Source organism: Carcharhinus amblyrhynchos, chromosome 19, assembly GCF_965287045.1.
Source record: "Carcharhinus amblyrhynchos chromosome 19, sCarAmb.v2.hapA, whole genome shotgun sequence".
Lineage (NCBI taxonomy): Eukaryota > Metazoa > Chordata > Chondrichthyes > Carcharhiniformes > Carcharhinidae > Carcharhinus > Carcharhinus amblyrhynchos.
In genome coordinates, this window is record NC_137342.1 from 17,411,282 (window position 1) to 17,434,134 (window position 22,853).

Consider the following 22,853-nt stretch of genomic DNA (forward strand, 5'->3'; position numbering starts at 1 on the left):
GGTTGCCATTCAAGTGGATAGAGCCATGAAGAAGGCTTATACTGTGTTAGCATTTATTAACAGGGGGTTTGAGTTTAAGAGCCGTGGAGTTATGCTACAGCTATACCGGACCTTGGTGAGACCACATTTGGAATATTGTGTGCAGTTCTGGTCACCTCACTATAAGAAGGATTTGGAAGCATTGGAGAGAGTGCAGAGAAGATTTACTAGGATGCTGCTTGGTTTGGAGTGTAGGTCTTATGAGGAAAGGTTGAGGGAGTTGGGGCTTTTCTCTTTACAACGGAGGAGGATGAGAGGCGACTTCATAGAGGTTTATAAGATGATGAGGGGGATAGGTAGAGTGGACGTGCAGAGACTGTTTCCTCAGGTGGATGTAGCTGTTACTAGGGGGCGTAACTGTAAGGTTCATGGAGGGAGATAGATTCTTTACTCAGAGAGTGGGTGAGGTGTGGAGTGCACTGCCTGCTGTGATAGTGGAGTTGGACACTTCAGGAACATCCAAGCGGTTGTTGGATAGGCACATGGAGCACACCAGAATGATAGGGAGTGGGATAGCTTGATCTTGGGTTTGGACATAGCTCGGTACAACATTGAGGGTTGAAGGGCCTGTACTGTGCTGTACTGTTCTATGGGTGACCTCTTAATTTTAAACAGTGATTTAGAGAATCAGTCGGGTCTGCTGCAGTAGAACTGATACACCCTTTCCATCTGGGTCTCTGGCATTCGTCCAGATCTGTTATCCAACGGAGATAATGTTCCTTCCTTCACTCAACACCACCAAAGATCAACTAATTAATCTCACGCTGATTGTGGAATTTTGCTATGTGCAAGTTGGCAGTTCAGTTTGACTATATTATAATAATTACTGCACTTGGAAAAAGTAACCTATTGATTGGGAAGTGCTTTGAGAGTCACGTGATGATATTATATAAGTGGAAGGGTTTTTTTTTCAAAGTGAAAGAAAACAGCAAAATATATCCTCAACCTCTAACAAATCTGTAAGGGTATGTAAGAGACCTTGCACTGACAAATTGCACTATTGAGGGTACATTTACGAGGATATGAACGTAGAATAAGAAACAGCAGGAAGCCATTTGGCCCCACATGGCTGATCTGATAGTAACCTCAAATCTACATGCTGTCTATCACCCCCTTGCTTACTAAAAACCTATCCACCTCAGCCTTAAAAATATTCAGGACTCTGCCTTACCATCTTTTCAGAAAAGTGGTTCCAAAGATGCTTGACGCTCTGAGCGAAAAAATTTCACTTAATTTCTGTTTTAAGTAGGCAACACCTTATTTTTATCCAGTGGAACATCCTCTCCATCTCCACCCTTCCAAGACCACTCATTTGTTTCAATCAAATCACCTCTTGCTCTTCTACACCAGCAAGGACACGTAGGCTGAACGGCCACCTTCTGGGTTGTAACAATTCTTTGATCCTTTGACTGGAATTCTTGTAGTCTGCCGCAGAAAGTCCTTGTTTCTGGTCATAGAAAATTGAAAAGGAGCTAAATAACCCTCAGAAATTTTATATAATTGGCAATGCAAATGATGTTACTATTCGTATTCTGAGTGTTAGCTGTAACAACAATTTTGGAATCCTGATTTTAATATGGATGCGCTTTCCTGAGAGTGAAGTGATGAAGTGAGTGACCTGACATGTGAATGGTAGATAAGATCTTGGATCATTTGGCGTTGAAATTGAATAGCAGCTACGTGGAGTTCCTATTTATATTAAAGTAAAGCCCGTATATCCCATTGAACTTTAGGAAACCATTCTTGGCTCAGGTATTTCATTGTGCAATCTGACAAATAATAGAAGGCAACCCTGGTGCTCTAAATGTATTAGAGAGTATCCCGGGACCTGGATTGTGCTGTAAAATTACAAGTTGTCGGATATTGTTGGGAGTGTTAGAGTGCCAGTTCAGAATTCCCATGGTATATTACAAAGCCAGATTAGACCCCAACAATTTTTCTATTTTGGCATAAATGTGACAGTAGGATGTTTCGCTCCAGGTGTGATTCTACTGTCAAACCAGGGAGGTGTTATCAAAACAAGCTTTATTTAACAACACAGTTTAACCCTAATAAAGAATTAGTTTAACCTTTAATAGAATTGCTTTATTTCATTCTAAGCATTGTTTTACTAAGTCTAACTGAACACTATCTCAGTTCCAATCAAACAATATTTCTCTCATAGAATAAAAAGCACTTTAAGCACCATTAGCAAAACACAGGTATGCTTGTGTTAACCTTTGTTGATAGTCTTTCAGAGAGATATTGAGTTTCAGCAGCTTGCAGAAGATCCCTGACTTCAAGCAATTCCCAGCCAGAGCTCCACTTTAAAACTACTTAGCAAAGCCAGGCATACTAGCTTTGAGTTTTCAGAAAACTTCTGGAGAGAACAAGAGCAAGAGTGTCTTCTTTGTACCAGCTCCAGGCAGCAACTGCTCTTTATTTTAAAATGAAAATGAAACTTTTTTCTTCAAGCATGCCTCCTCCCAACTCTAGTATTACCATGACTCTGTCCCTGCATCCCTAACTCACCTTATTATTTTTACCAAGAAACACTCCATTAAGTCTTCTGCTGAATAAACACATGGTTAAAATGAGTAATTTCCTGTTTTTCTTTAGCTTCTGCTACTTTCTTGTCAGATGAACTGATTGCTTGTAATAAAACATTGCCTCTTAAAGTAGTTCCTGTTAAACATAAAAATATATTAGTAGCACAGTATCATGGTGGCACAGTGGTTAGCATTGTCTCGCGTGCTAGGGATCTGGGTTCGAAACCTGGCTTGGGTCACTGTCTGTGTAGAGTTTGCACGTTCTCCCTGTGTCTGCGTGGATTTCCTCTGGTTGCTCCGGTTTCCTCCCACAATCCAAAGATGTGCGGGTTACGTTAATTGGCCACCCACATTGCCCCATAATGTTCTGAAATGCGTAGGTTTGAGGGATTAGTGGGGTGGGTATGTGGGGTTCCGGGGATAGGGCCTGGTTGGGATTGTTTTCGGTGTATACTCAGTGAGCTGAATGGCCGCCTTCTGCACTGTAGGGTTTCTATGGTCACAGGAGCTTACTTGTGAAAAGTGAGAAGTCAGGAAGAAATGTGTGCCTGAAGTGCAGTTCTGCTTCTTGATACTTTCCCTAGGTGAAGTTCAAGAAAAAGATGATTTAAAAAAAAAATTAGCATGACTCAGGTTGAAAGTAGCTTAACAAGAGTATTGTGACGGAAGTCTGCTTACTGGAACTCTGCTGTTAAGCATGCAATTGTGTCACAGCATCGTTTCCTTTTCCTTCCACCACTGAAGTGGGCGGAGGTAATATTTTTGTTCAATGTGTTGGTCTGTTTGCAAACAATACATCTCAGAAATATTTCAACGAAACTTGCTACATTAGGACATGGGCTGAGAAATAAATTATTAGATTTTGGCAAAGAGTAGGATCTGGAATTTTTTGAAGAATCTGTTAACATTAGGAGATGAGATGAATTGACATTTTTCGAATCATATATAATCCCGACAATGCAAAAGAGGCCATTCGGCCTATTGAGTCTGCATCAACTCTCCGACAGAGCAACTCGCCCAGGTCCGTCCCCGACCCATCCCTGTTACTCCACGCATTTGCTCCAGTAATTCCCCCTAACCTACACATCTTGGATCGACACACTAAGAGACAATTTAGCATGGCCAATCCACCTAAACTGCATGTCTTTGGATTGTGAGAGGAAGCCAGAGCACCTGGAGGAAACCCACATAGACATGGGGAAAACATGCAGACGCCACACAGATAGTGACCCATGGCTGGAATCGAACCCGGTCCCTGATGCTGTGAGACAGCAGTGCTAACCACTGTGCCACCCTACAGAATGCTGTCAGTTCTATTATTTAAAATGTTGATGATTGATTTTGAATGCTGGGGTAAAATTTATCACAGCTGTCAAAACGTGAGCAGAGTTTTCAGAACAGGTTGCTGCATTACGCTGCCTTGGTGAGATGGAAGGTCTTAATGAAAATATTTCTTTTTTCAGCTTTGTGGTTACAGAGCATCAACCAGGCAGGGAAAAATCTTAAGGGAGAGCTGTATAATTGTAATAACATTGGGTAACACATCCTAGCTGAGGTATACACTCTACTGAGGTATGCGCTTGGCTAAGTACGTTCTTCACTTGTGTTTTTAATATTTCAGTATTTAGATGTTAGTGATAACACTCTCACCTTGAATCAATGTTGTGGATTCATGCCTCTTTCTGGAAGCTCCCATATGTAATATAGGTTTGCACTTCAGCAGAGTACTGAAGGGGTGCAGTACTGTCAAAAGCACCCTCTTTCAGACAAGAGGGTCCCAAAGCCTGTTCAGGTGGACAGATCCGAAGGAACTATTTGAAGATTTGGGGTGGGTTGGTGTGCAGATGTTGGCGAGGGCTTGCAGTTTGCCTGGTGTACTGAACTCAGTGAAACACATTCACCAAAATCATCCAACCTCACCTGCAGCCGGGATTCTCTGGTGCCGATATGCAGTGAATGAATTTTGGGCTGAGCACCAAATTCTCTATTCTTGCTGGCAGCGGGATGGCCACGGACAAGATCTGAGAATTCTGCCCATTATTTGGTATTTATTTTGTGCCGTTTGTGGAACCTTGGCCATATTTAATATTATAGCGATGACTACATTTCAGGAAATACTTAGTAGTCAGATGCCTAAAAAAAACCTGAGATTTTGACAGAAATGTCTTTCCCTTTTTAATTTGAAATATAGAGTACGAGTTTACACTGGTGATAAATTGAGGATCAAATTAGTGGAAAGAGTCATCCAATATTGATGTGCCGTGCTGCTCTGTTTCACAGACTATCTCCCATAATCTTACCATATAGCAAATTCTTATTGTGACCATTCAAAGTAATTTGGCATGGCAGATAGCATATGCAAGGGAAAGTTAGAGGGAAAATCTCACCTCACTGTTGTGTATGTTACTGGCTAAGGATCCAGAAAATGGCTAGAGAGCAGATTGCTCTCTCTACTACAGAATAGTGTACTGCGTAGGAGCAGAGGAGAGAGAAACCAAAGTGTCATCACAGGCATTTTCACTTTATAACATTTTAAATTGAGCAATGCCAGTGCAGAAGACTTGAATTTCTAAAATGCACTTTAATTCTGAGACTGCTGGAGCAGCACCATTCTTCAACTGAATACCTTTGGTCAACGGCAGAGAGTCTTCTTGTGAGGGTAGAGGAATAATATTCAGGTAAAGTTACAGCATTAGAGTTAGCATGTCACATCATCAGATTTGTTCAAGTTGGGCAGTGTAAACCAGAATGAGGAAGTGCTTGAGTTTCATTAACTTCCATTCTAAAAATAAAAAAAGAAATGCAGTGACTGGAAGATCCTCTAATGATTGTGTACTAATTTTCAGATGATAACTTCCCAATTTGAAAAATGAAAGTGTAATAATTGAGCACTGCATAAGATTCTGTCTCTTCACATAAAGGAAATACTTGCTATAGAGGGAGAGTCACAGAGGTTCAGCCGACTGATTCCTCGGTTGGCAGGATTGTCCTGCTGGGGAGACTGGGCCTATGTTCTCTGGAGTTCAGAAGAATGAGAGCTGATTGTTGAAGCATACAAAATTCTCATGAGGCATGGCAGGGTGGATGCATGATGTGGAGATGCCGTGTTATATGCCCTGTTTGTGAGCAGAACTCTCCACGCACCTGACAAAGGTACAGCATTCCGAAAGCTAGTGGCGTTTACTACCAAATAAACCTGTTGGACTTTAACCTGGTGTTGTGAAATTTCTTAGGGTGGATACAGGTGGGATGTTCCCCCTGGCTGTGGGGATCTAGAATTAAGAGACACAGTCTCAGAGTAAGGCTGAGTAAGACTTTTAAGGCTGACATTTGGAGGGATTTCTTCACTCAGAGGGTGGTGAAGCTTTGGAATTCTCTGCCCAGAGGGGTGTGAAAGCTCAAACATCGAGCCTATTCAAAACAGAGATCAATAGATGCCTAGATATAAAAGACATCAAGGACATGGAGCTGGTATGGGGAAAATGGCATCGAGGTGGAAGATCAGTCATGATTTAGTTGAGTAATGGAGCAGGCTCAGCAGACCGAATGGCCTGCTTCTATGTTTCTAACCTAATGGGCCCGACCTCGTAAACAGGTAATATGTTTGTTGCTCGCTGCCAACTTAATGATTTTTAAACATTTACTTTGCTACTGCAGTATTTCTCTCTTTATGTTTAGGGATGCAGTAAAGCTGCTTCAGCTGGAAACCATTGTTATCATGGAGGAACGAACCCGCAGTTGTTTGTTACAAAATCGCTCTGCACTTGAGCAAGATATCAAAACCTCGTACATTATGGACCACCTAATAAGTGAAGAAGTTCTGAGTCTAGAGGATGAACAGAAGGTTAAAAATCAGGTGATTGTCTATAGTTGAGTGTCATTAATGATGTGCATGGCAGGTTTGCTTATTGATGTGTCCAAGATTAATCTGCATAGTTGCACTAAAGCTCATGTGCAGTCACTGTTTGCTACGCTGTCAAATTGATTTACTCATTCCTTTATTCCTTGATGTTGGCACACAGAAAAAAATCTTATGTCATCATTAATTAGTCAGTCCAATAGATTGTTTTATTTCTTGCACATTGCTGAATATTAGCACATCTTGGCATTAAAAGTCGGGTAGACAGAAGTGAAGTGGAGCAGGCTCAGCGGACCGAATGGCCTAGTTTTTCTATGTTTCTAACCTAGTGGGTCCGACCTAGTAAGTAGGTAATATGTTTGTTGCTCGCTGCCAACTTAATGATTTTTAAACATTTACTTTGCTACTGGACCAGTAATCCAGGGACCCAGGTTAATTAATGCTCAGGGGACCTAGATTCGAATCTCATCACGGCAAATGATGGAATTTGAATTGAATCAATAAAAATCTGGAATTAAAAGTCTGGTGTTGATAGTGAACCAGGTGGATTGTTATGACTAATGTTCTTTTATGTACTTTCTGGTTAACTACTTTCCTTCCTTTAGGAACCCTCAGTTTAGATTTCTGTTTCTGTTTTCAGGCTACACAGAAAGAACGGGCTGCTTTACTTCTAAATATAATCCTTGAGAAGGATAATTATGCCGTCATATCTTTCTACAATGCATTGTTGAATGAAGGATACAAGGAACTTGCTGCATTACTTCAAGATGGTCTTCCAATTATCTCTACTTCTACAACGAAAAGCTCTATCGATGGTTCAACTGCTTATGGTAAGTATATTTAATGCACAACAATGTACTTTGTCATTAAGTATCTTATTGCCTTTTATTGTGATGTATTTACATCAAAAGATTGTAGGTGCTTAATTAAGCCACTATTTTATCTTCCATCTGTACACCACCTAATGTTGCTTCACCACTTTTCTGTTAAATGGCACTGGGGCATTTAACACTTAATACCAGTGCTGAAGGGAGACTTTCTAATTCTTCGAGCTGTGGTGTTTTTGTGTTTTTATCTTGCCAATGACGTCAAATGCTAAATGGAATTGAAGCAATTACAGAGCAGTTGACATTAAAGTGATATGTCCTGGGGAATTCATTTCCATTAGTGTGATCATTTTGGGTTTAGATTGCAGAATTGCATGATTCTTCATTCTTTTATTCTGCGCACAATAAAGATAGCATCCTGCTGGGCTGCAAGGTGAGACATCTCCTGGAGAGGAGGAAAACAGTTTTGCTACCACACATAAAAACAAACATTTGGTTAGTATATCCAAAAATAACATTGTTGTTGAAAGTTTAATTGAAAGCTTGGCCTATTCTATCCACATTGCAGGCACGAGTAAGAATATGAGAAATTGTCATGCTGTGAGTTTGAGTCCAAGACGAGAGGAGAATTAAATAAAGAGGTGGAAAAATTGCTCGTAAAAACAAAGTGAGGGGAAAAGGTGAAATCAAAACAAGTGCCTGAGTATCAAACTAATTTTCAATTCTATTTAAAGACAAATAAAATTGATGAGATGACAAAGTCAATTTATTCTGGATGGGTTGATAACCTACCATTATGGAAAAACTGAGCTGTAAGAGCTTACAGCATTAAAGTGCCATGTGTTTGGGTGAGTGGTTCCATGGTAATGAATCTGACTCCTGGATTGTGACGTCACACAGAGCAATATGAATTTCAAGTTTTTACCCTCCTGAGGTCTCAGCTACTTTGAGTGTTCTCATTGTAACCGATTGTGAGAATTGGGGATTGTTGAGTGGGAGTGTAGGTCCTGAAAGTTGACTGGGAAAATAAAAATGTTTGATCGGTTATTTGGAGTTTGAATCTCATTTTTCATGAGCTTGTCATGTGCACTTGAAGCTGTCCTAGTTATTTGAAGATGCTTTTTCTGTTTGTAGTGTCAGTAAGTCTCACGTAATTGTGTCACGTTTATTCACCATAATCCTTCAGGAGTTGTAATTGATTGCCCTGTCATATATCGTGGTGCGACAAATAGAATCTGGGATATTATGCAGAAGTATCTCTCTCCTCTTAGCACTGAGAATCAAGGACAAAGAAGGCTATTTGGCCCAAAGGTTTGTGCTGGCAATTTCAAAGAGCAATGCCGCTTCCACTCTCTTGCCCTATCCCCATCTCCCTGTTTTTATTTCTCCTTCAAGTACTTATCTCACTCTTTTTTGAAAACTCCAATGGAAACTGTTTCCATTGTCTCGGATGGATGGATCCAATACACACAGAGTGAAATTTCAGTTGGAATCCCTGTGGAATAAATAGGGGCCGGACACAGTTACTGAGGAGGGAGAGGTGGCATGGAAATGAGTTTGATAGTTACCTGACTAAAATCGAAAAGGGATTGGAAAGAAATGAAGGCGAACAAGGTAGAAGAGACAAATGTAAATCCAGTCGGAATGGAGCAGAGCTTCTTCAAGGTGGACATCCCTGGAAGGGAAGTATAATTAAATAAAACACCAATACACTAGTACTAAACCTTGAGAACACCAGTGTATGCCTCCTTTCAGTCTGAAAAATAACCAATCACTACAACTTCCTTAGCCAGTTTTGTATCTGTGCTGTTACTTCCACTTTTATCTCATGGGATTTTGCAAACAAGATGAATATATGGTACTTTATCAAACACCTCGAAATGCCCCATCTACAGCATCAACTGTACTATCCTCATCCCTCTCTCTATTATCTTATCAAACACTTCATCAGGTTAATCCTGTGTAATTTGCCTTCAAATTCATGTTGGATTTTCTTCATTCATCTGTAATTGTAATTGTATTGCTTCTAAAATGTTTCCGACTACTGACATTAAACTGACTGACTTATAGTTGCCAGGTTAAGTCTTCTCCTTTTCTTGAACAAGGTTGCGTAAAATTGCATTCCTCCAGTTCTCTGGTATCAACCGTGTCTAAAGAGGATTGGAAAATTGTGAGCAGTATATATATCTGAAATCTCTACCTTTACTCCCCTTCCTTGTGGAGTAAAGGGCAATCCAGCAGTTAATTTATAATTACTGGACCATCCTCATCACTCTCTCTCTTTATTTCTCTCCCCATCTCCATTGTCTCGCTTATTTAAATCACAAATGCTGTTATAGTTTGTTTGACTAATTACTGAATTGCACGAAGAATTGCTTGAGCCATTTCGCAAAGACAAATATCTATTGTCAGCTGCTTAAAATTTTAAGCCAATACATGTTCAAGGTATCTGCTGTGCTGTTGTTTGCCATTTTGGTTCTGAGTGACTAGGAAAGGCAATGGTGAATTCCACTGCAGTCACAAACTGTGTTTCATTATTTGCATTTAGCATCTTCTGTGTTTCACAGGAGAATTATAAAACAACATATGACACCAGACCACATAAGGAGATACAAGGGCAGATGACTAAAAATTACATCAAAGAAGTAGGTGTTAAGGATCCTCGTAAAGGAGGAAAGCAAGGTGGAGATCTGAGTGGTTAATGGAGGGAGTTGCAGAGTTTAGTGATAAAAAAACATTGAAGACATAGCCACCAACATTACAGCAATTAAAATCTAGGACTCTGAAGAGGCCAGAATCAGAGGAATGGATATCTCGGAGGGCTGGAGGAGGTTAGAGAGAAAGGAAAAAGTCAAGCCGTGGAAAGTACCTCAAGAAACAGATTGGTTCAATGATATCTGCTGCCGGTGGCTTCATTGATTAACTTGGATACACTCAATAATATGTAATAGCTGGATACCTGTTATCACTATCTAAAACCTGAACTAACAGGCGCTGACTGGAAATGGTTCTTGAACATTTTTAGACACAATATGCATTCTAGCTGATAACCTTGTGTGGCTGCACACTTCTAGAATTGTAGAATGGCCACTATACTGAATGCACGTTGGCACTCTGCTAGACTAATTCAGCTAGTTCCCGTGCGCCCCCCCCCCCCCCCCCAACCTCCTGTCTTTCACAGTAAGCCTGTACATGCTTTCTTTTGATGATTATTTAATTTCCTTTAAAAAGCCACAATTGAATCTGCCTGCACCATCCTCTCAGGCAGCGTACTCCAGATCCCAACCACTCGCTGTATAAAAAATAAATGTTTTCTCATGTTGCCTTTGATTCTTTTGGTGATCATCTCAAATCTGGTTTAATACTTGATTAAAGAACTTGATGTTTGCACTTGTCATATAGCACTGACATTTATTCGCACTGACACACTGTCACTGCTGTTCAAATGCTCATCCTTGCCTTTGTTACTGATAAACTTGACTGTGTTAATGCAGTCCTGGCATTCCTTACACTTGAGGTCATCCAAAACTCTGCTGCCTTTGTGCTTCCTCGCACCAAGTCCAGTTGCATCAGTCACCCCTGTGTTTTCTGTCCTATCTGGATTCCCACTTGAGCAATGCATTGATTTTAAAATTTTGATCCTTGCATTCAAATCCCTCTATTGCTTCACCCCTCTGTAAACCCCTCCAATTCCATAACCATCTGAGAAATCTGTGCTCCCCTAAACCTAGCGTTATGGAACATCTCCAATTTTAATTGGTCCATCATCAGGGGTCCATCCCTTCAGTTGCTGAGGCTCTGAAAACCCTTCCCAAAACCTCTCTCCCTCTCATCCCTTGAGTTGTTTCTTAAAACCTACAAACTCTTTTATCGTGATTGTTGCTCATTTTGACCTGAATGTCATCTTATCAGATTTGGTGTCAAATTTTGCTTTATAACGCCTCTGTGAAGCATTTTGGGACTCTGAATTTTAGTAAACTTTTTATCCCTTTTTGACCCTGAGCTGAACTTCTGACTCATATCCACTCACTCACCAGGACCACCTGCTTCCATCTCCATAACATCATAATGTCGCCCCTTACGTCCGCTATGTGTTGCTGAAACCCTTACCCATGCCTTTATTGCTTCTGCACTAGACTATTGTACTGTCTCTTAGCAAACTTTCCATCTTGCATTCTCTGTAAACTTGAGCTCATCCAAAAATATCTCGCTTCCAGTCCCATTCACCCCTGTATTTAGTCTCCTTTGTTCTTAGACCTGGTGTTCCTGGTAATACCTCATTTTAAAAAAAAATCTCATCCTTGTTTTCAAATCCTGATTTCTGTGACCTTCATTAGCCCTACAACCCTTTGCGATCCCTGCATTCCTCCGGTTCTGGCCTGTTGCACGTTCCTGACTTTCATTGCTTTATCTTTGGTGGCTCTGCCTCAGCTGTTTTGCTTGCAAGCTCTGGAATTTACCCCTGTCAAACAACCTCTTTTTTTTAAGATGCTTCTCAATATCCAAATCCATAACTAAGATTTTATTTACTTGTCCTAATGCCTATGTACATGGCTTAAAATGCAAATTGTTACGAAACTTGTGTAAAAAAAAAGTAAAATTTCTGGGTGGTTGGGGATATAATCTATCCTTCAAGATCTGGAATTGTTCAGGAGAAGAAAAAGGCTTTAAAATAATCCCATTATAAACTTTCAGCTGATATACAGGTGTTTTTTTTTCTCTCATTTACAAGCAGCGGAATTGATTAATATGTATCCTTTTGCAAGTCATCATTGCTTTGTTCAAGCAGTTCTGGGTGGCAAATGTTTCAAGACCTTGGTGCTCCATAGATGCCTTAAAAATTTCAGTTCTATTTCAATTCTATTTTTGGCACCACTTAGGTATAACTGACTTATTACATGGATTGAATAAATGACTAAAAATGTCAGACCATCGATGGTAGATAATCTAACTGGTGCTATTGAATGTTAAGGCTTTATTTTCTTTCTGTCCTTTGGTTGTTTATCTAGCCTGGGGTGCTTTTGCCATTCTTTGATGGAGGCTTCTTGCTTCCTTGCCTGAATTATGTCCTTGTTGCTATGGAGAGCACAGGCAATTGTCCATTGAGGGGGGGATGGAGAGAGAAACTTCTTTGTACATCGCCACATAGCTGATTACAGATCAGCATTGTTGGAGTTCCAGGTGCATTGTGACTGAAATCTAAGAAAAGGAAATGAGTCATCTTTTTAAATTGAAGTGCCAGCCTGAGGCTGTAGATTTGGGTGATATTATTTTATCATTGTAAAGCTCAGCAATTGGACAATTGAGTACATTGGGAATCTCAGTATGTAGGATAGAGGCTATGTAGCAGGGTCTGAAATGATACTGCGAAAATTGTAAAGTTGTCAAGATTCATCACCACCATTGTATAAGTAGTACGTGGTTGGTTTGCATCACTCCAAGAAGGTGACCTGAATGGGGAATGCCTGAACTGGCCTAATACAAATGGGTATTGTTCCTTTCCAAAAAGGCTGTTCAGCTTTATCCACTAATATACACAATCCTGAACCAGTTGCACTGCCTCCATCTGATGCAGGGCTCTGAGTTGGTTGCATTTATTGATTTGCGTCCATGAAGCCCACCAGAATTTAGCTAGCCAATTAAGAGGCCTTCTATCCAGTAGCACAGGACATCACACAGCAATCTTATATCCCTATCAGATTTTTCATTTAATTTGCACTATTTGCAGCAGCTTCTCTTGTCAGCCTGGAATTTGGGATGAGAATAATGGTGCAACTAAAAATGCTGACTGTTATAGTGAAGGAAATTGACAGTAATTTAAAGAGTGTACAAGTGCACGATCAAATGCAGAAATCTGGAGGTTGGTGTCACAAATATTCTGCCACTCCACAGGGTGCATTGTTGCAGTCCTCCTGAGGATGGCCTCGACGTTGAAATGATTGCAAAGCCATGAACTTGCTGTACTTGCACTCCAGTTCTGGACTGAAAAAGTACAGGCTGGTACATTCAAGAGTAAACTTTTAATGGTATAATAAATAATAATAACTGATGTGAGTTTTTAATGGTGTAATCAATACTAATTATTAATGAACAATTTACTCGGCACTGAAAAATGAATTGTACAAGCATGGAGTCTCATTACTTCGTAGAAAATTAATGTGGCAAAAATAAAAATCAAAATTTTGTCAATATTTTTGTATCTCTCCACTCTCTCCTTTTTTTAAATTTCACTTTCTATATTTCATTTAAATTTCATATTTCCTGCTTTACCTGTCCGGATTTAGACCCAACATGTCTCGATGAGAATTCTTCAATCAGGTTGAAGAGTCTCACTTTCTTCATTGGTTCATAGAAGCTACAGATCTCCATTGCAATGAGCACCAGATGACAGGAAATTTCAGCTAACAAGTCCACGAAAAGTCTGTGGGCAGTCATCAGCAAGGCAAATGACGAGCAGCATTCTGAGTGTATCTTCAAATGCTTGTGTGTGCCTGCAAGCGTATTGCGTCAAGGCCTTTTAAAAGTCTTTAACAGCCTCCATGTCTTTTCCAGTGGGATGTAAACTAGATCTTTTCTCCAGTTGTGCCTTTAACTTTCAAGCTAATGCTGGGTATATTTATCAGAAAACAGATGTAACATCATATTGAGATTGTTATGTTCTTGTGTAAGTTTAAAATGATCTGGTTCTATACCTTGTTCCATATACTAGTTTTTCATATAGCACAAATGAATATCAGCAACTAAGGATGGGAGTGATAAAAGCAAATTACTGCAGTACTGGAATCTGAAACCAAAAGAGATAACGCTGGAAGATCTCAGCAGGCCTGGCAGCATCTATAAGGAGAGAAAAGAGCTGACATTAGAATGAGTTTGACCCTGTCCTCCAGTGAAATTTGTACAGTCATCAAATCAGAAGCAGGAACATGAACTAACTGTTGCTTTTTTTTTCCCCTGTTCCCAGCCCAGGAAGTTTGAAGATATTTGCTTCCACTGCTGTCCTGGCTGAAATTAGTTAATTTCTTAATAGAATTCAAAGTTCAGCCTGGGGACTTTGCAGTTCTGTATGCTTCAGAATCAAAAATTCATTGAGTCATTTAAAGCCTAGGATTCTTTAGATGGAAAATTAAACCGAATTAAAAATGGTTGCTGTGAGGTATTGTTTTAAATTTGCCTTTTCCTTTGCTGCTGTTTGAATCTGGTTATCTATGCTACTCTCCCTTCTGTTTATATTTTTGGTGATTTGCCTTTATGAACAATGTCAACTGTTGCCTCTTTTGACAGCCTTTGTGAACATCCAATGCAGCAAGGTACAGGTTAAAGCTTTAAGCCTGCTTCCCCAAAAGTGCACCGTAATACCAATCATAAGGACAACATCTGATGCTGCATTGCTGGAGTTTTAAAAAGCTCCTCACCATCCTACAACTTTTAGCTGAGTTTCTAGCCTCACAACCATTCCATACAAAGATGTCTATTTCTGTTGTGACCATTGTGCACCTCTCCTTCAGCCTTGCTTCAACTGAAACAGACTTGAATATTCCAATACTCTCCTGGTCTGTCTTTATCCTTCATCTTCTGGAACTTCAGCTTATCAGAACTTGTTACATGTGGCAGGCATTGCCAATCTATACCCTCGCTGACCCAGTCTTATCCTACTATTTCATAGCTTCACTTCTTCCCTATCATCTTCATGCAAGCTGAGTCTGTATTTGCAATTTCTCCTGGCTCCTGACCAATTTTCAAAAGTAACGTGATCACTTTAATCTCCTCCAGCTGTACAAACTCCATCCCTTCCAGTGCGCTTAAGAATTTGAAGCAATTTTCTAGTAGACAGGTTGCACCATGGAGAAAACTCCATAAAATAGAACCTGTTAAGTTTAGATCAATCTTTGTCTGGAGTTCCCTGAACTAGACTATCTACTTAACAGGAAACCAAGGCAGTGATCTGTGATAATAGTGGTGGGTTTGATAGGGTTCATGTAATCCAAATACATGGCTAATACTTTTTTTTTTGAACAAATTGTCAATGTAATACTGTATCTACTAGGTACCGGCAGAGGGAGAGAGGTTATGAAATTTACTGGATGAAAAATGAGTCGAAGAAAATGGGTTTGAGAAGAGGGATAAGCAGTGAGAGAAAAACAGAACAGTCGGAGGAAAATGAGTGTAAATGAAAGAGAGAATTGTCACAGTATTGAAGACAAATATTTCAACTCTTTGGCCAAGTGCATCAGCAAAGAAATGTAGTCATCTCTTTATGACATCTAGCAGCTTTACAAGTTGGAAGCTCAAGTCACGGCACTGTCATTAGGTGGATTGCCATGAACGCTACTGCAGTTTTTTAAGCCACGTTCATTCATAATGTGTGAACAGTCCTATCCGTATGATAAGTGGCATGCTGAGCCGTCCTTGAAATTTCATTTGTGGAAGTGTTGTGATGTCATTGCATAGAGAAGGAGGTTTTTGAAGGAGGTGCAATCTTGGAGGGTTTACAGTTGGATTACTCATCACATCTTTCATGATATAGGTGTCAACCCAGTGGTTGCACCATTTGTCCATTTTCTTTGCTCAAATTCAGCTGGTAATTCCTAACTGTTCATTTTTCATTCGCCATGTCCCTCCGACTACCAGTTAGCCATGAGTAAAAAAAGTGTCTTCAGGAAGAAGGCTGTACATCTTTCAACTCAGTGGATTGGTATGCAATTTTGCAGAAAATTTACCAGACTTCCTGATGAAAGGTTGTTGACATTAACCCTGGTTCTCTTCTCTAGATGCTGCCAGACCTGCTGAGTATTTCCATCATTTTCTATTTATATTGCTGAACTTCTCTTCAGTTCCTTGGATGAAGCACATTTCTCCCATCATTCAGACACTTTAGTGATTAACCAATTTTTGTTCATAACACTAAGCAGCCATATAACTATGCCAATAACTTCAGACATGTAGGTGTTAAAGATGGAAGAAACAGCAGAAGTAAAAACTAATAAATGCTTTCGGTGTCCCAGCAATTGACTGCTACTTAATTTTGCTAAATCAGTCAACTGTATAGTGAGAATATCAATTGTCCTGTGATTCTTTTCCCCCTCCCCCACCCCCCAGTTCAAACTATACTTTGTGAAGGTGGTGTGCCACAACGCCCTGTTGTGTTTGTTGATCGTCCTGAGATTGTGCAATCCATCCGAAACGTACTCTATAAACTGGAAAAAGATCCCGGCTGGATCACAATATATGGGATGGCAGGTTGCGGGAAGTCAGTATTAGCAGCCGAAGCCCTAAGGAATCACAGAGTTATAACCGGTAAGTGTAGTTAATGACACTTTTTAACTTTACTACCTCTTTTTAAAGAAAAACTGTGTATATATAATAGTTTTCATGATTGCAGGACATTACAAACGCTTGATAATTGATGATGTACTTCCTCCCCCAACTTAAAGCGTGTTCTGCAAACATGTTTTAGCACAGTTTGTGAATTAGGGAATTTACCTGAATAGTGGCGTCGTTGACCTCAATTTTTTAGCATGGTTACTGTACATGCGCCATGAACTGCATTACAACTGTCCGTGCTTGGTCTGTTTTCTTTCTGAAGCACTTCCTGATTTCACTTGCTGCCTTTCATTAGCTGCTTCCCTCCCTTGACCCCACTTGCTGCCTCCTATTTGCCATTCTTGATATCCACTTGATGCTTTCCTCTCCTAACCCCTCACCCTGGCTCATTCCCACTCACCATCCCTCTCTGTCTCATTTGCTACTTCCTCGCAGCATCTCATTCTCCGCCTCTCTCTCTGGGCACCCTTGCTTCTTCCTGCTCACTGTCTCTCCTAACTCCATTGCAATTTCAAGTTTGTCTTTCCTCTCCCAACCACCTCACTGCTCCTCCCCCCAGGTGGAAGAGAGCAAGTAATGCATGTGATGCAGGAAATGATGAGCAGGAAGAGGTGAGAGGGAGACAGGAAAGGGTGAGGGGGAGACAAGAAGGGATGAGGGGATGGTGTGTAGAAAGTAGAAAAATGATCTTTGGGCCAGTTAGATTCATGACAGCCAATAGGTTTTTAATTTATAAGTTACAGAACTGGAACGCAACCCATCTTTGTTACTTTCTTATGGGAAAGTGAGTTCAATTTTGCCCATTTTCCTCTCCCACCATTTTATTAGAGCATGTTAGGAGTGCTAAATGAGGGAAAACTGTTTTGTGACGTACTGTTGCAGTGTTAAAAATCGAGCAGCCGGTTTTCTTCAGTATGTTTCTGCAAACAGAAATGTGATAATAGCCCGATAACCTGTTGATGTTGATTGAGGAATAAAAATTGACTAGGACGTTGGGCTAACTCCCCTGCTCCTCTTCTAATAGTACGATAGCATTTTTGCCATCCACCTTGGTTTAACATCTCATCTGAAAGACGGTGCCTCCAATACTGCAAGATTTCCTCTCTGTTGCAATGGAGTGTCAGCTTTAGAACATTTGACTGTGAGGCAGGAATACTACCTCCTCCTCCTGAGCTGTAGTTGACATCTGACTTTTGACATCTGACTTTAGACATCTTCTCTCCTAAAGTTGTGTACACTGAGTTTCAGTGTACCTCTGGCCCTTTCCCAGTTTTTGCCCTGGAATGTACGATCATTGACACTGAGCCCCCTGGCTCAGTGTTATTAAATGGTAAAACACAGTTCTTGGAACAGGTGCAAGTTTTAACAGTGTGGTACTTGCATTGCAACTCTTTGTTAATAGTTGTGATGAATGAACTGGTGTCACTAGACTGATTTTTAGTATATTGGCAGCAATACACACATTTATTTCACATTGGCCGATGCACTTTGATGTATGATGGCTTTAAATTGCTTCCACGATTACCACAATAGCAATTTACTTGTATTTTACTTGATGCCAGTACGAAACACATCATCCTCTCATCACCCCATAGGCACCGCTCCTTCCATGACACGCTGGTCTGCTCCTTCTCCATCGTGCTCAACTCCCCATCCCTTTCCCACAGCACCTTCCCTTGTAATCATAGAACATGCAACACCTGTACATTTACTTCCTTCCTCCTCTGTGTTCGAATCCCAAAATACTCATTTAGGTTAACCATGAAATCCCTTCAGTGCAGAAGGAGGCCGTTTGGCCCATTGAGCTGTCTGAAAGACCATCTTACCCAGACCCAGCTCCGTGTGCTGTCCCTAAAGCCCAGCGTATTTACCATGGCTAATGTACCAACCCTACACACCTTTGGATACTAAGGGGCATTTTAGCATGGCCAATCCATCTAACCTGCACATCTTTAGTTAAGTAACTTTTCTCTTCCTTCAGTTTGGTCTTTTGTATTAACTGCTTCCAACACGGTCTCCTCTACATTGGGAAGACTAACTGAGTGGCTCTTTGAGTGCAACACCTTCACTCAGTTTGCAAGCAAGGCTCCCACCTTCCTGTTGCTTACAATTTCAACTCAGCACCTTGCTGCCGTGCCCGTATGTCCGTCCTTGGACTTCTGGGCAATCCTTCAGGTGAAGCCCAACAGAAACTTGGGGAGCATCATCTCATCTTCCGACTAGGCATGTGACAAGCCCTCAGGACTCAATATTGAATTCAACAGATTCAGACCTTTCTTCTCCATTTTGAACTTTTTTAAAAAATCCCATAAATTTGTTATCTTAATGCAATAATCCTCCCTTTCCCCTGCACGCTCCCACACCAGGTTTTTGCCCTTGTTGCAGCCTCTTACAGCTAATCATTACCTGTTAAGACTTGCATTCCAACCATTTTCTTGCAATTGAGTCTGTGTCTTTATATGCCCTGTTTGTGAACACAACTCTCCACTCACCTGAAGAAGGAGCAGTGTTCTGAAAGCTCGCAATTCCAAATAAACCTGTTGGATTTTAACCTGGTGTTGTGAGAGTTCTTACTGTGCCCACCCCAGTCCAACGCCGGCATCTCCATATCATAGTTTAATATCTAACACATTTCTCCCTCCCTTTAGTTCTGATGAAGTGCTAAATGGACTCAAAACGTTAACACTGTTTTCTCTCCCTATAGATGCTGTCAGACCTGCTGAGTTTTTTCAGCAATCTCTTCTTCTTTCAGATCCCAGCATCTGCAGTGTTTTGCTTATTTTAGTGCTAACATGTAACTCTTGTCTTGTTTGACTCAAAATGGGCTGGGTTTCAACTACTTTCTGGAAGAATGGATCCTACATTGATGTTAAAAATTTCACACACCCACTATTACACTTCATTGAAATCCTATCGTAAAAACACTTATTGGCCATGCAAAAAAAAACATACACAGAAACCTGTGCCTTGACAGTCTTGTGTCAACATTGCAACATCCCAAATTAAAATGTGCTCTCTATTTTGATGCTGAAAATCTTTGACAGCCCAATTTTGGACAGCAGTTAGAAAACAGTCAAACATTCCCTGTAGGACAGTTTAATTAGAACTGCATTGCTGCATAAGACAAGTGACTAATGCTTTCTGTGTCATGGTACCTCAGTTCATCTTCTTTGATCGTTGTGCCAGGCGGCTGCTGAAATCATTTTACAGCATTGAAGTTTTTTTCAAGAGTACTTCATTGCGTGGATGTGGTGATTTGAAGCCCCGAATGTGAACTCTCATCATTTAATTAACCAAAAGGGACTTTACTTATTAAATATTCAACTGATTTACAGCTACAATCGTAATTTTGTTCTCATTCATGCCAAGTATTCAGGGAGCAGACATGACTCATTCATGTTGCACCAGTCTAGTGTTCACGGTACCTTTCAAAATCAAAGGCAGATCCTAGGATCTCTATTTGGTGACAAATGTTAACCCGTACTCCTTGTCTTCTCTGACACCTGCGCAGCAGAGGAGCTTTACAGGGTATCTTATGTTCACACATGTAACAGGATTTAACAAGGAATAGATAGGAGGATTCAGGGGTCTTGAACAGTTCAGGTGGGTTGGTGCATTATGGTCTACGCACTGCCTTCCACTTTTTTTCTTTGCAAAGACACCTGTGCCTTGACAGCCCTGACATGGAAGGTGTAGGAAGAAAGGTGAAATCTTTGAAGCAGAAGATCAGAGACATGAATAAACATGTAGCAGCACCACAGGCAGCAGTTTGAGAATTGTGGAGGGGGTGGGAGGGAAACTTACAGCACCTTCAGTCGAGTGTTTACATTCCACCTAACATTTGCTGCCGTGTCCATTCTATAATCTTTGGTTATCTTCTCAAATTGCACCTCACATTTACAAATATCAGTTACCAAAAGAAATAAAGCTACGATCACAATCACAGTTCTTATTGGCGCAAAAATTACAGACTAACAGTAACCAATTCATATAAAGCTCTAGTACATCATCTAAAAATATACTATATAGCTCATTGCTGTGCCTAATCCCAGGTGTAGTTTCTTCTTCTTGGCCTATTATCACACCTCATTTTAGTGTTACTAAACCCAAATCTGCGATATGGGTAGTTGAGAAAATAAGAATTAGGAGTAGGTAGTTCAGCCCCTTGAACCTGCCCTGCCATTCAGTATAATCAAGACTGATTTCATTAGACCTCAACGCTACTTTTCTGCCCACTGTCCATAACCCTTCAACCCATTACTAATTAAAAATCTGTCATCTCTTTCTTAAATTTGCTCAATGTCCTGGCATCTATTGCACTCTGGGGTAGTGAATTCCTCAGATTCACGACCCTTTGAGAGAAGTACCATCTGCTCCTGGTATAAAATGTTGGTTAGGCCACATTTGGAATACTGTGTCCAATTCTGGTCACCACACCACCAGAAGGACATGATGGCTTTGGAGGGAGCACAGAAAAGGTTTACCAGGATGTTGTTTGGTATTAGCTATGAGGAGAGATTGAACAGACTGGGATTATTCTCCCTGGGAAGACGGAAGATGAGGGGGACCTGATAGACATTTATAAAATTGTGAGGGGCATACAAAATGTGAACAGTTGGAAGCTTTTTCTAAAGGCAGAAATGACAATCATAAGGGCCGCAAGTTCAAGGTAAGGGGGGGGAAAGGTTCAATGGATGTATGGGGGAATTCTTTTACACAGAGGGTGGTGGGGGGCTGGAATGCACTGCCAAGTGAGGTGGTTGAGGCAGTACATAAATGAAATTTATGATTTATCTGGATAGATACATGAACAGGTGGGGTATAGAGTGACACAGGTGGTCTAGGTAGCGCAATGAGATCGGCGCAGGCTTGATGATGCAAAGGGCCTGTTCCTGTGCAGTACTGTTTTTTGTTCACCTCTGTTCTAAATCTGGTGCCCCTTATCCAAATACTATGAATTCTTGTTCTGGATTGCCCCACAAAAGGAAGTATCCGCTCTACATCTACTTTGTCAATACCTTTTATTATCTCATATACCTCGATTTCCCCTCATTCTTCTAAACTCCAGAGAATATAGGCCTCAATGCTCATCTCTCTTCGTACCACAAAACTCTCACCTCTGGAATCATCCAGTGAACCTCCTCTGAACTGCCTTGAATGCCACCACATCTTTCCTCAAATAAGGGGCCCAAAATTGTACACAGTATTCCAGGTGAAGCTTCACCAATGCCTTGTGTAGTTGTAGCAACACTTCCTTACTTTTGTACTATATTTCATTAGATATAAATACCAAAGTTCCATTTGCTTTCCTTATTATCTGCTCTACCTGCATATCGGTTTTCTGTGTATCATGCATGAGGGCACCCAGATCCCTCTGCACCAAAACACCCAAAGCCTCTCTCCATTTAGGTAAGTTGCCTATCCATTTTTCAGACCAAAATGGATAACCTCACACTTATCCATATTAAACTCCATCTGCCACATTTTGGCCCCCTCACCGAACCTATGTCCATTTGTAAATTTCTTATTTCCTCATTGCAGCTCACTACCCCACTTATTTTAGTGTCATCTGCAAATTTAGCTATAGTACCTTCTACCCCTGTATCCAAGTCATTACGTAGGTTGTAAATAGTTGGGGCCCTGAGGGCCAAACCGTGTAGCACCCTACTGATTACATCTTGTTAACCAGAAAAAGACCCATTTATCGTGACTCTTTGCCTTCTGTCAGCTAGCCAGTATTCTACCCAAGCTAATAAATTATCCCTAACCCCACATGATCTTTCAATTGCTACAAACATCTCTGCAGCATTGTTAGACTATTTCTTTGGTGTGATCAGTTATTTTGATTACATCTTTCGGAACTGTAATTTGACAGAATGTTTTCCTGGAGGAGTGCACTGGGTCGCAGTTGGAAAACAGGATCGTGCAGGTATTCTTGTTAAATTGCAGAATCTCTGCAGCCGACTTAACCAGGGATCACAGTCTTACCCAAGTCCACCTTTAAACATTGAGGAAGCCAAGGATCGACTCCGTTTCTTGATGTCACGTAAATACCCCAGGTAGGAGAGATGCAAATGTCTTTTTTTGTGCAAAAACGCGTTGGAATCTGACATGTGTTCTGTTCTAAGTAACCTAGTGAACATTACTACTAAAATGTCAAGTACAGGTAACTGTGGGAAACAGGTTGCCAGCTTTGAAATATGAATGCAGCACAGTCTACTCACATAATTCCGATGATCTGATGATTAGAATTGTGAGCACAAAATTCACATCGTTCAG

General features: G+C 40.7%; 1 protein-coding gene across 4 annotated transcripts in view; it reads left to right on the forward strand.

The window, feature by feature from the left end:
* Positions 1–22,853, forward strand: part of apaf1 (apoptotic peptidase activating factor 1) — a 200,877-nt gene that overhangs the window by 3,250 nt on the left and 174,774 nt on the right. For all 4 annotated transcript variants that reach the window (XR_013888964.1, XM_080207306.1, XM_080207307.1 and 1 more), the window contains exons 2-5: positions 6,246–6,423; positions 7,067–7,256; positions 16,350–16,547; positions 22,450–22,633. Coding sequence is in view for 3 of the 4 variants with exons in the window: in XM_080207306.1 (XP_080063432.1) it covers positions 6,286–6,423; positions 7,067–7,256; positions 16,350–16,547; positions 22,450–22,633 (710 nt within the window). In the remaining variant the exon portion in view is untranslated. The remainder of the gene's footprint in view (positions 1–6,245; positions 6,424–7,066; positions 7,257–16,349; positions 16,548–22,449; positions 22,634–22,853) is intronic.